The sequence below is a fragment of the Dama dama genome, chromosome 7 (genome assembly GCF_033118175.1).
Source record: "Dama dama isolate Ldn47 chromosome 7, ASM3311817v1, whole genome shotgun sequence".
NCBI classification, from domain to species: Eukaryota; Metazoa; Chordata; class Mammalia; order Artiodactyla; family Cervidae; genus Dama; species Dama dama.
Genome location: NC_083687.1, coordinates 37,416,914 through 37,427,813, shown reverse-complemented (window position 1 = coordinate 37,427,813; position 10,900 = coordinate 37,416,914). Strand labels below are relative to the sequence as shown.

Sequence of the window (10,900 nt, the reverse complement as noted above, 5' to 3'; positions counted from 1 at the left end):
ATAGATCGGTTGGCCTCCACTGAATAAACAACTTGGGCTTTTTAAATTACTTTTTTCCTGGCTATCTACAAAAGGTGCAGCACCTTTAAATTTTAAGATAAAGTTTTCAATTCTTAGGGCAGATTTTCCTATTATTAAGTTTCCAGGAGAAGAGGGGAAATTGGGGCAGCATTAATTTCTTTACAAATGGCACTGCTCTCAACAACTCAGACTTTCACTGTCCAAGGAAAAACAGATACCAAGCTTGAGAGTATGGGATTTTGACTCAGCTTTAAGTTTATAGAGTCTATATAGCATCATACTTGATTCATTTGATGCAAAATCAGTATTGCTTAAGATAAGGCAGTTAGGAGGATAGTTTTTAAGTGACATTAGTCTTTGTTAAGATTTCTACGTCCCCATAAGTGCACTTAGATAATTGCTACAGCATACATACAGCAAGAGAAACTATAGAAAACATGAATTCCATAAAAAGAGATTATTTTCTTAATACAACTCACTTGTCAATTTACTCTGAGAGACATATGGTAAAATTGAAACTAAAGGTCACAGCCTGCTTGAGATGCATGAACTTAAAAATTAAAGAAAGTCATCAACAACTTGGCTTATATTCATTACAGTCATTTTATTCAGGAAATCTCTGAAAGGCAAGTGGAACTTTTGAGCCCATGAAAGATGAATTTTTGTCACCTCGACCCTAGAGTGGCCAAGTTAATAAGTCATAAGTTAATAACAGTTTGTGTAACCTTATCCTTAAGGAAGGTGAACATGACGGTTTAGAATTTTGTATTACTGCATCATTTACCAGGGTTTGTGTGTGTGTGTGTGTTTGCCCTTGAAAACCACTGTGTCACTTCCCCAGTATGAATTCCCTAAAGTTAGGGGTGACTTTTGTGTTCATTGTAGAAGACAGGGCAACGTATGTTACAGGATTCATGTTCTAGCCCTCTTCACATCCCTCCTTGAAGTGATAAACCTTTCAGCATCTAGCTTGACTAATTACTTCTTCTATATCCTTGACATTTAAACTCGCCATCCCACTGTTTCTCAATCTGTAAACTGGGGATGAAAAATATAACTTTACATACATGTTAAAATCAAAACTTAAACGTGAAAATGCACAGAGAAAATACCACAGGGATATATCCTTTTAGAAAGGACAAAACAGAATGTGTAAAAATCAAGAAAAAAAATGAGGAAAATGTATTGAGAGTATAACAGGAACTGAAAATCTTACTTACTCATCCTTATTCTATATTTCTTAGTATTTAGTGTGTAAGTTTTGAAATCTTGACTTCAGCCAGCAATTTTGAATGAGAAAAAAATACTCTTTGATAATACATGAGACACCTAAGTGAAAGATAATGCTATATTCAAGAAACTGCAGAGAAATAAAGGTAAATGTTACAATAAATGACTGCTATAATTTTATAGTTCCTCTAACCCAAACTAGTCTCCAGATCTCACCATCATTATCTCTCTCATTTCCTTTTGGTCTAATTAATCAAAATCCTTCCTAGACGTTCATTTCTGGCCAGTATGTCTTCCTGAATATGAATAAGAAATAGAATACCATTCAATGTTTGAAATTATGGGGATAATCTCAATGACGGAAATAGATGACTGGCAAAAGGGAAGGGAATGCCTGATTAAATATATTCATGAAGAAGTCAAAGCCTTATAAAGCCAGTATCTAGGGAAGAGAAAGCTATAGGACGAGAGCTTCCTGGTGAAGTGTGTTTCTTGAAACCATCACCACCATGGACAGCAAAGTTTCGTCGCAGAAAGGTATGTACAGCAGCTCATGGAGTTGTTGGGTTTTATCGATGCTCCAATGGGGGTATTAATTTGAAATTTGAGGAAATATTCTCTTAGGTTTCAGGATTACAGAGTTTAGAAGAACTAGCTAATCCTGCTCTAGAAGTCAGTTGTATAGGGGCACAATAGGACAGTGGTTCTTGAATGGAGGAATGTCTTCCAGAGACATTTGGTTGATGTCTGGAGATGGTTTTGGTTGTCTCAGTTATGAATTTCTTAGAACCAATATTCCAATTTCTCTATCTGTAAAGTACTTTTTATTTATACTTGTAGATAAAACATTTAATCAGCTGTGTTACATGGCTGTAAAGTACCTAAAATAATCTCTTGGGAAATATGTCTTTGAAAAATTAAAAAAAACTGTTATATGAATTATTTCACAATATTGATATTTTTATTTTGCAACTAAAAGGTTGTTCATTCTATACTAAATAATCTTTTAGATATTTTCAGGTGTTGAGGGTTAGGTATTTTTCCACCCTAAATCTTTAGCCCTTGCCTCGTTTTGTCTTGGACACTTCCAATGACATTTATTCAAGATTCCAGAGGAAAGGAGTTTTTTGATAAACACATTCTTACATTCTTTATTTTATGTGGAGCAATTTGAACTTAAACATGATTTAATCATTGCCTTTTTCCTTTTGAAAGTGTAAGTTATTGATATGTTAGTGGTTCATATCAGTCCGTCTGCTGAGATAGTAAATTGGTGACTACATTGTCTCTGCTAATTGTAAAGGAGTTTAAAAATGAATGTTTATAGACAGAGCAGAACATGTGAATAAAATCAACTTTCTAGGGTCACTGCTGTCATGCAAATACAAAATATTTTTCTCTACTAGTAATGGCAATGACCGCTGCAAGCATGGGGTCATCACAGCTACTGATGTGATCCCTGTTACACACATGCAAACCAAGAGCCCAACTGCCTGTGTGTTGTGACATGAGAAAGTGAAAAGATGACAGTGTGGTCCCCAGTCACCTCCACCTGCTAAACATGGGACTTGGGGGAAAATCACTTGCTCTAAGTCATTGTTTATTGATAGAATTTGATGATAATAATGAAGATCATTGGAAAGAGCCCTGATGCTGCGAAAGATTGAAGGCAATACAAGAAGTGAGTGGGAAAGGATGAGCTGGTTAAATAGCATCACTGACTCAACAGACATGAATTTGAGCTAACTCCAGGATATATTGAATGAAGGGGAGCCTAGAGTGCTGCAGTCTATGGGGTGACAAAGAGACTGGACTTAGCCACACACAACAACCATAACACAGTGAAGGCCAAGGCTATCTCAGAGGATTATCATGAAACACAAATTTTACACATTTTTAAAAGCTTTTAGCAAAGTATCAAGGAAATGGATGGGGTTATTAAGTTGAGTTAGCAGATCTAAGATGCAGTATCCTTTTTCTCTTAGTATTCTCTTTGTATTCTCTTTGTATTCAATAATAGGGTTCAGGCAGTCATGTGTTTCTTCTTACCCACCGTGATGGTAAACCATACAGATCATCTGTGCTGTTCTTGCCATTTCAGTGTCTAAAATGCAAGCATTAGTCAGTGTACAGTGAAAAAATTACAAACTCCTTCAAGCTGCTGAGAATCTGTAGAGAATCCCAAGACATTAAACTATCATAGGAGAAGGACCTAAACACTCTGACTCACATTAATTTAAATTCCAAATGTTTGCAGAACAGAGGAGCACTTCTGGGAGCAATACAAAAATGCAGGGAGTAACCTACTTCTGCAACTATATGTCTGTGCAAATATCATCATCCATCTAAATTTACACAGTGGAAGGTGTTGCTTCTTCCCCACCCCAGCTGCTACAGCACCAAATCAGGGCAACAGGGAGAGATGACGCCTCCCTGGACAGGATGGCTTTTGCTGACCTTGGGCTAATACATCATCTGAGTGGCTCATGTTTTTATTTAAGCAGGGTCCCGCCTGCTCCTGCTGCTGGTGGTGTCAAATCTACTCTTGTGCCAGGGTGTGGTCTCCACTCCCGTCTGTCCCAATGGGGCTGGCAACTGCCAGGTGTCCCTTCGAGACCTGTTTGACCGGGCAGTCATGGTGTCCCACTACATCCACAACCTCTCCTCGGAAATGTTCAACGAATTTGTAAGTACTGTATTTCTTGCTTATTTCCAGAAGAAACCTTTGCGTAAGTGACTGGGCTATACTATCCTTTAAACAAGAAGGCTGCATCAGCCAAACTTCAAAGAATGCACTTTCTAGGTCAAATAAGACATTAGTTCATAAGATGTGATAACTGAAGAAAAGATATATCATGAAATCTCAAAGATTCTTAAAGAGTGAAATACCTGTTTCAATTTCCTTTTATTTGTTAAATTTCCAAAATAAATTTAAAGCACCTGTATTTGTCAGCTTGGACTCTCATAGCAGAATACCATAGACTCAGTGGATTAAACAACAGAACTTTATTTCCTGGCACTTCTGGGGGCTGGAGGTCCTGGATCAGGGAGCCAGCAAGGTCAGTTTCTGGTAATGGCTCTGTCTACCCAGGCTGGTTTCTCCCTGTGTCTCACAGGGTTGCGGGCAGGGAAGAGAAACAGGAAAGGCACAGAGACAAAAGAGAAAACTCTCTGGTGCTTCTCTTCATAAAGACTCTAAATATATTGGATCAGTATTCCACCCTACGAGCTCATTTAACTTTAATTAATCTTCATGATCTTCTGGGCTTCCCTTGTGGCTCAGGTGGTAAAGAATCCGCCTGCAATGTGGGAGATCTGGGTTCGATCCCTGGGTTGGGAAGATTCCCTGGAGAAGGGAAAGGCTACCCGCTCCAGTATTCTGGCCTGGAGAATTCCATGGACTATACAGACTCGCAGAGAGTGGGACACAAATGAGCGATTTTCACTTTCATTTTCAATCTTCATAAGGGCTTCCTAGGTGGCGCTAGCGGGGAAGAACCCGCCTGCCAATGCAGAAGACATGAAAGATGCAGGTGCAATCCCTGGGTCAGGAAGATCACCTGGAGGAGGGCTTGACAACCCACTCCAGTATTCTTGCCTGGAGAATCTCCATGGGCAAAGGAACCTAGAGGGCTACAGTCCACAGGGTCGCAAATAGTGGTGCACAACTGAAGTGACGTAGCTTGCACACAGTCTGCATAAGGGCCTTTTTCCAAACACAGTACCTTGGAGATTTTTGCTTCAACACGTGAACTGGGGGGAGACACATTCAGTTCATAACAGTACCTGACATAATGCACTCTTAGGTAGGGTTGGGAAAAAGAAGCATCTTGATTTTCTGGTCCTTCAGTGTCCCTCTGGGCATTCTTCACCCAGCACACAGTAAATAGCCAATAAATGGGAACTGTACTTCAGTGAACTGGGTGGATGGAACATATTAGACAGAGCTGAATTCCTGTAATGAAAACAAATAATGATAGTTTTTTAAATGCTACAAATTACTGTTCTAGGATGTGCAATATATGGGTTTAGAACTACAATAGAATGGTTGGATTATAATTGGAAACAAAATTATTCTCTTTCTGATGAAATTACTTTGAAAGTTCTATACTCTTTTATGTCAATCAAGGAGTCCACAGTAGACAACTGATAAAAAGTGGTGCTCAATGTTTCTATTAAATTCATATAGTTCTTTTTATTCACTAGTTTTCCTTTCATCTTCCATTTTTAACTGTCATCTTTTTTCCAGATCTTCGAAGTAATCTCTTCAAATGTTCACAACTTTTGCTAAAGATTAGGCTTTCTCTATCAATGTGTTAGCTAGTTATTTCTACTCTCCTTCTCAGTCCATTGCTTACTATTTCCAAAAATTTTATGCCATGTTTTTCTGACTTACCATTTTCTCATCATCAATGATACTGTGTTCTACATCTGTGATGCATACTAAGCTTAGGTTTGCGGATTCATATTAGTCAAAGAAAAGTTATAATTATGTCTTCTTTTAAGGGAGTATATTGGTTCCAACCCAAAGTAAACAAAATATTAGATGTCTATATAAGTATCATACATATGCACTATATTTGATTCAAATACTAAAAAAGATGATACTTAATAAAGCAGTTAATATTTTATATTGGGGTTATTTTTAGTGTTTGCTATCCAAATAGTAACTATGGGAAGGATGAAATGAAACAACGGGAAAAAAAAGAAGGAAAGAGGTTGGAATTTAGATGAACGGCAAATGTTTTCAGAGACAATGGGAAGAAAAAGTAGGAAAAAGAATTACTTTCAATTTTTATGTGACTCTCATTAAAAAATTATTCGTCTATCAAACATGTTAATATTCTGCTAAAGGTTCATTTATTGAATGCCGAAAGAACCCTAACGAATTGAATTTGCTTGATTGCTTCCAGGATAAACGGTATGCCCAGGGCAAAGGGTTCATTACCATGGCCCTCAACAGCTGCCATACCTCCTCCCTTCCTACCCCTGAAGACAAAGAACAAGCCCAACAGACCCACGTGAGTCTTTTATCCGGGTTTTCACCAGAACAAGTGAGACAGTGCCCTAGTGTTACCAGGCTTCAGGTTATTAGAGGTAATGGTAACTGGACATGCAGAGAAAGGTGGAGAAACAGTAAATAATCAAAGAGGAATTACATTATGCAGTTGATGAAATATGAATAAAATCAAGGGATGCCTATAAAGATCTGTAGCAGCAAAATAAATAACAGATCTATAAACTGTCCATGCAGACAACATAAGTTCAACCAATGCATTAGATCCCGAATTGCAGCCTTTATACTGTATGAAAACATGAAATAAATGGAACATCCATGTATAAAATATAGATTTAAAAAATTCATGGATATGTAAGAAACACAACCCCAGTTTTGAGTATTCCCTGTTACTAGTGACTCTTACATGGGAGTCACTCCTACACTGCACCACTTGAGCCACCAATTCTGCCTTTCAAGGCTCACCTGATTCTTCTACTTCTCTGACACCTACCTCATTCTTGACTGACTCCTCTATCACCTCTTATTTTTAATTATAAATCTCCCCTCAAAACGGGTCCTAAAAAATATTGTGTTTTGCTTCTCATGGCTGTGATGATTGCTTCTGCTCTGATGACCACATCGTCTACTGATAAGCCTCAATGGTGTATCCCAGCTCCAAATTTTTATCATTATAATCGCTCCTTTCTGATTTCCTGAGCTAACCACAGTGCTAACATTATTTAAAATATTTCTACATGCATCTCCCCTTAAGTACAATCTGTTCCCTTGCTACAGCTTTGTTAGTGATACCAGCATTTTTTTGATCTGCTAATCTCCTTAATAATGAGGATGATAAAATGAAGGAAGAAGGTCAAGAAGAACAAGGAGGAGGACTTTTTAAAATGAGTTTAAAATAAATTTAAAATTTATTGAGAGCTATTACCTTGCCAAACAATTTATAAAGTGCTTTGTTTTCATTACTATGTTTAATCCTCACGAAAATTCCTGTAGCACAGTGTCTATTATTACACTTCCTGAAATATGGAAACCAAGACTCAGAAAAATTGTGGAATTTAAACCAGTCACACAGGTAGTAAGCAGTGAGTTTGGGTTTCAACCAACTCAGAGCTCTCAGTCTTCATCTTTAAGCTACAACACCCCCAGGAAAATTATGCTGCCACTCACCTTAAAGTCTGAATTTCATTTCAGCTCCTTACTGTCACATCCCATCATGTTTCTATTGTAATGTCTATTTGATTCTTCTCTGCTGTTCATTTCCTGTACCATTAAAGTAGTTCATGGTCATCAAGAAATCAAGCATTTTAATTAGATATGCTCAGCCTCTGGGAGTTTCATGTCCAGTCCTGGTAGTAGTGAACTAGGGGGCGAAATCCTCCATTGTGAATCCCACTGATGCTGTTACTAAAGACAACACTGTGTCATTTTCTGCCCGGACACATGTCAACAAAATAGACTGCTCTGATAGCTGCATGGGGGCTGATGTTGGGATGGATTGAGGAAAGTGTGGTTAGGAATGTCATATCTTCTTTATTACCTCTTTGTTCTAATATCATAAAAGGAACTACCAATCAAAAATTAAAAATACATTAATGAATACTTCAGTTCATTAATATGAATGAATCATTGGGTGAAAATGGGGTGGGCACAGGTGGATTCCTTCTTTCCTGGGTCAGGTACTCCATGCACATACTGAGTTCCAACAAAATACTTAGATTCCCCTCCCCAGACAAGCAAAACATTCAAATATAAAAGAACTCACTGAGTGGATGGTAGAATTTCAGAGGGAAAAAGAAAATTCTTTATGTTATAAATTAGAACTCATCAGAAACATTGGTTACGAAAATAAGTCAGATTTTTAAGTATTTCAGCAAAGTATAAGCCAATAGCTTACATTTTATAATTTTGCAACCTTTACCACCTTCAAAAAATTTTCAATACATGTAGGAAAAACCAGGAGTTTTTTAGGTCAGTCACTCTGAGCAAAAATCACATGTTACCAAATCCACTGAATTATGCTTATTTTAATGAGATTGTTTCCTGTGGCTGTTTAGCATGAAGTCCTTATGAACTTGATTCTTGGGTTGCTGCGCTCCTGGAATGACCCTCTGTATCACCTAGTCACGGAGGTGCGGGGTATGAAAGGAGCCCCAGATGGTATCCTGTCGAGGGCCATAGAGATTGAGGAAGAAAACAAACGGCTTCTGGAAGGCATGGAGATGATATTTGGCCAGGTGAGCAGCCTCATGAAGGCTTCCTTGCTATTCTCATGAATAAGAGAGGTGATTTCTGTAACGAGGAATGAGTTTTTAATTATCTCAGTGTACAAGAACACACTTCAGGCCTTCTTTTTCTAGACTGCTATTACATAAAGCAAGAACCTGTTCACTCATAGTGATAGATTCTATTGTCAGTGAATCAGAATTCCACAGCAATTTTTGACAGGTATAGTCTTTCTTGAATTGCACAGTTCCACCAAAATCTTGCCTCTTCCTGGGTACAGATGGCTGAAATATTTTCAAGGATAAGAGAACTAGAGAATAAAGTTTGCAAGATAACTATTTTCTTAAAAATATCCCAAGATATCCTCTACTGAAATTCAGCTTGTATTCTTTCTCTGTCTCCTCAAACCATAGGATGAGAGTGAGAAGAAAGAAAAGAGAAAGTCAAAACCAAACTAATACTTGAGTTCTGCTTTTAGTTTTTATTAGTAAATTACTAGCAGATATCTGATACACTGACTCCAAAATTCTAGTGTAGAGACTTTCATGTATCTTCCCCAATTTTTAATTTGATAATTAGAAAGAACAAAGATGAGCAGATACTACTAAAACTCATAATAACTCATTATCCTTTGGATACTTAGGTACTTCCTGGAGCCAAAGAGACTGAGCCCTACCCTGTGTGGTCAGGACTCCCTTCCCTGCAAACCAAGGATGAAGATGCGCGTTATTCTGCTTTTTATAACTTGCTCCACTGCCTGCGCAGGGACTCAAGCAAGATTGACACTTACCTTAAGCTCCTGAATTGCAGAATCATCTACAACAACAACTGCTAAGCCCACATCCATCCTATCCATTTCTGAGATGGTTCTTAATGATCCATTCCCTGGCAAACTTCTCTGAGCTTTATAGCTTTTTAATGCATGCTTGGCTCCAATGGGTTTCATCTTAAATAAAAACAGACTGTAGAGATGTCAAAATCTAAGATGGCAATTTTGTCAGTGTTTCTTATCTTCATTTAATAGACAATCAAATGAAAATCCTTCCTTATGATTGAGAGAAAGAAGTTCTGATTAAAATTTGTCACAAATAGCAGAGACTGACATTACAAAGACCATTAACAACTTACTTTAGAATCACAGCAAATTATTCTGGGTCAAGTTATTAGAATTAAAGAATTAGATAATCATTCATTCTGTTGGTCATGCTACCAAGAAGACTGAATTCTCAGGATTGTTTTACGAATGTCAGCCAACTTTCACAGAATTATAACAGACAATGTAAATGCTATAAAACTAGTGTACTCAAACAGCATGAGGTTTACTGAACCATCTAAAGATTGTTATAATGCTGTCTTAGTCCTTTTGGGCTGCTATAACAAAATATCACAGACTTAAAAACATTTAAAAACAACGGAAATGGATTTCCACTGCATGGTCAGGCGCGGCCCTCTTCTGGTCACACACTTCTTACTGTATGCTCATGTCAGGGAAGGGCTGGAGAACTCCGTGTGTCTCATATATAAAAGCAGTCATCTCATCCAGGAGGCTCAATCCTTCACCACCTCCATAACTTCATCACCACCCAAAGGCCCCACCTATGAAACACTATCACCATGGGAGTCAGGTTTTCAACATATGAAATTTCTGGGGGACATAAATGTTGGGACCATAGCAAATACAAACATGAACTGGCTCCATCTTCCTCCAGTGGCTGTCTTCACCCACACTCCACTGCATCCTCATTTTCTGCATCATCTTGCAACCATTCCATATATTCTATCACTCTGAGTTTAACAAGTCCAGGTCAGTTAAGTGTCAACTCCATCTCGTATTCAAGCTATTTAATGTTTCTCTCTCCCCTACGGGGCCTACCAGGGAAAGCAGATATGTCCATTTCTGCAAGGTTCCTTCTTTCCCTCTCTAGATCTTCATTCCTTGGGCCATGTTGGAAGTAGGCAAGGGGTAATAAGATGGGAAAGTTCTGACATCACTGATTTACGTGGCGCTGATGTAGCCTTCTCATGGTTAAGAGAGACTGATCTACAATTCCCCCCTGACTGACAAACATCTGTCTTGTGGGGCACCGTTGTGATTTTCCAGGACATTCATAAGTTGCAGATACTCATCAGCATAGTTTCTTTTTTAACCTGGGGAAATGTTCTAGCACCCACAACTCCCCACCTACAGTATTCTCCACAGCCTCTCTGTTTCCCTCACTCTGCAAACACCCAACTGGAGAAAATTAATTGGCTTAAGGTCAGCTGCCTACTAGCTGACCCACCAGAAACCCATGTATCATCAACACTCCAAACAACTGAATGGCAGAAATACTGGTGTGCATCTGATCCCCTCTTGGGGTCTCTGGACAATTCTCTGCCTGGTCACATAGACACAGAGTAGACCAGGAA

The 10,900-nt window shown here is 38.3% G+C and overlaps 1 protein-coding gene across 2 annotated transcripts; it reads left to right on the top strand.

The window, feature by feature from the left end:
• The first annotated feature begins 1,760 nt into the window (after nucleotides 1-1,760).
• Nucleotides 1,761-9,326, top strand: LOC133059184 (prolactin). Of its 2 annotated transcripts, none has more exons than XM_061146210.1 (5): nucleotides 1,761-1,788; nucleotides 3,756-3,937; nucleotides 6,165-6,272; nucleotides 8,323-8,502; nucleotides 9,135-9,326. In XM_061146210.1, the coding sequence occupies exons 1-5, from the start codon at nucleotides 1,761-1,763 to the stop codon at nucleotides 9,324-9,326; spliced, it is 690 nt and encodes a 229-aa protein (XP_061002193.1). The 2 variants fall into 2 exon arrangements, with proteins under 2 accessions (XP_061002193.1, XP_061002192.1); XM_061146209.1 differs by having other exon boundaries at nucleotides 3,753-3,937.
• Nucleotides 9,327-10,900: the final 1,574 nt, after the last annotated feature.

Coding starts and splice junctions, on each gene's coding strand:
- LOC133059184 (XM_061146209.1), top strand. CDS start 1,761: ATGGACAGCAAAGTTTCGTCGCAGAAAG. Junction 1,789..3,752: donor CAAAGTTTCGTCGCAGAAAG/GTATGTACAGCA, acceptor TTTTTATTTAAG/CAGGGTCCCGCCTGCTCCTG. Junction 8,503..9,134: donor TGGAGATGATATTTGGCCAG/GTGAGCAGCCTC, acceptor TTGGATACTTAG/GTACTTCCTGGAGCCAAAGA.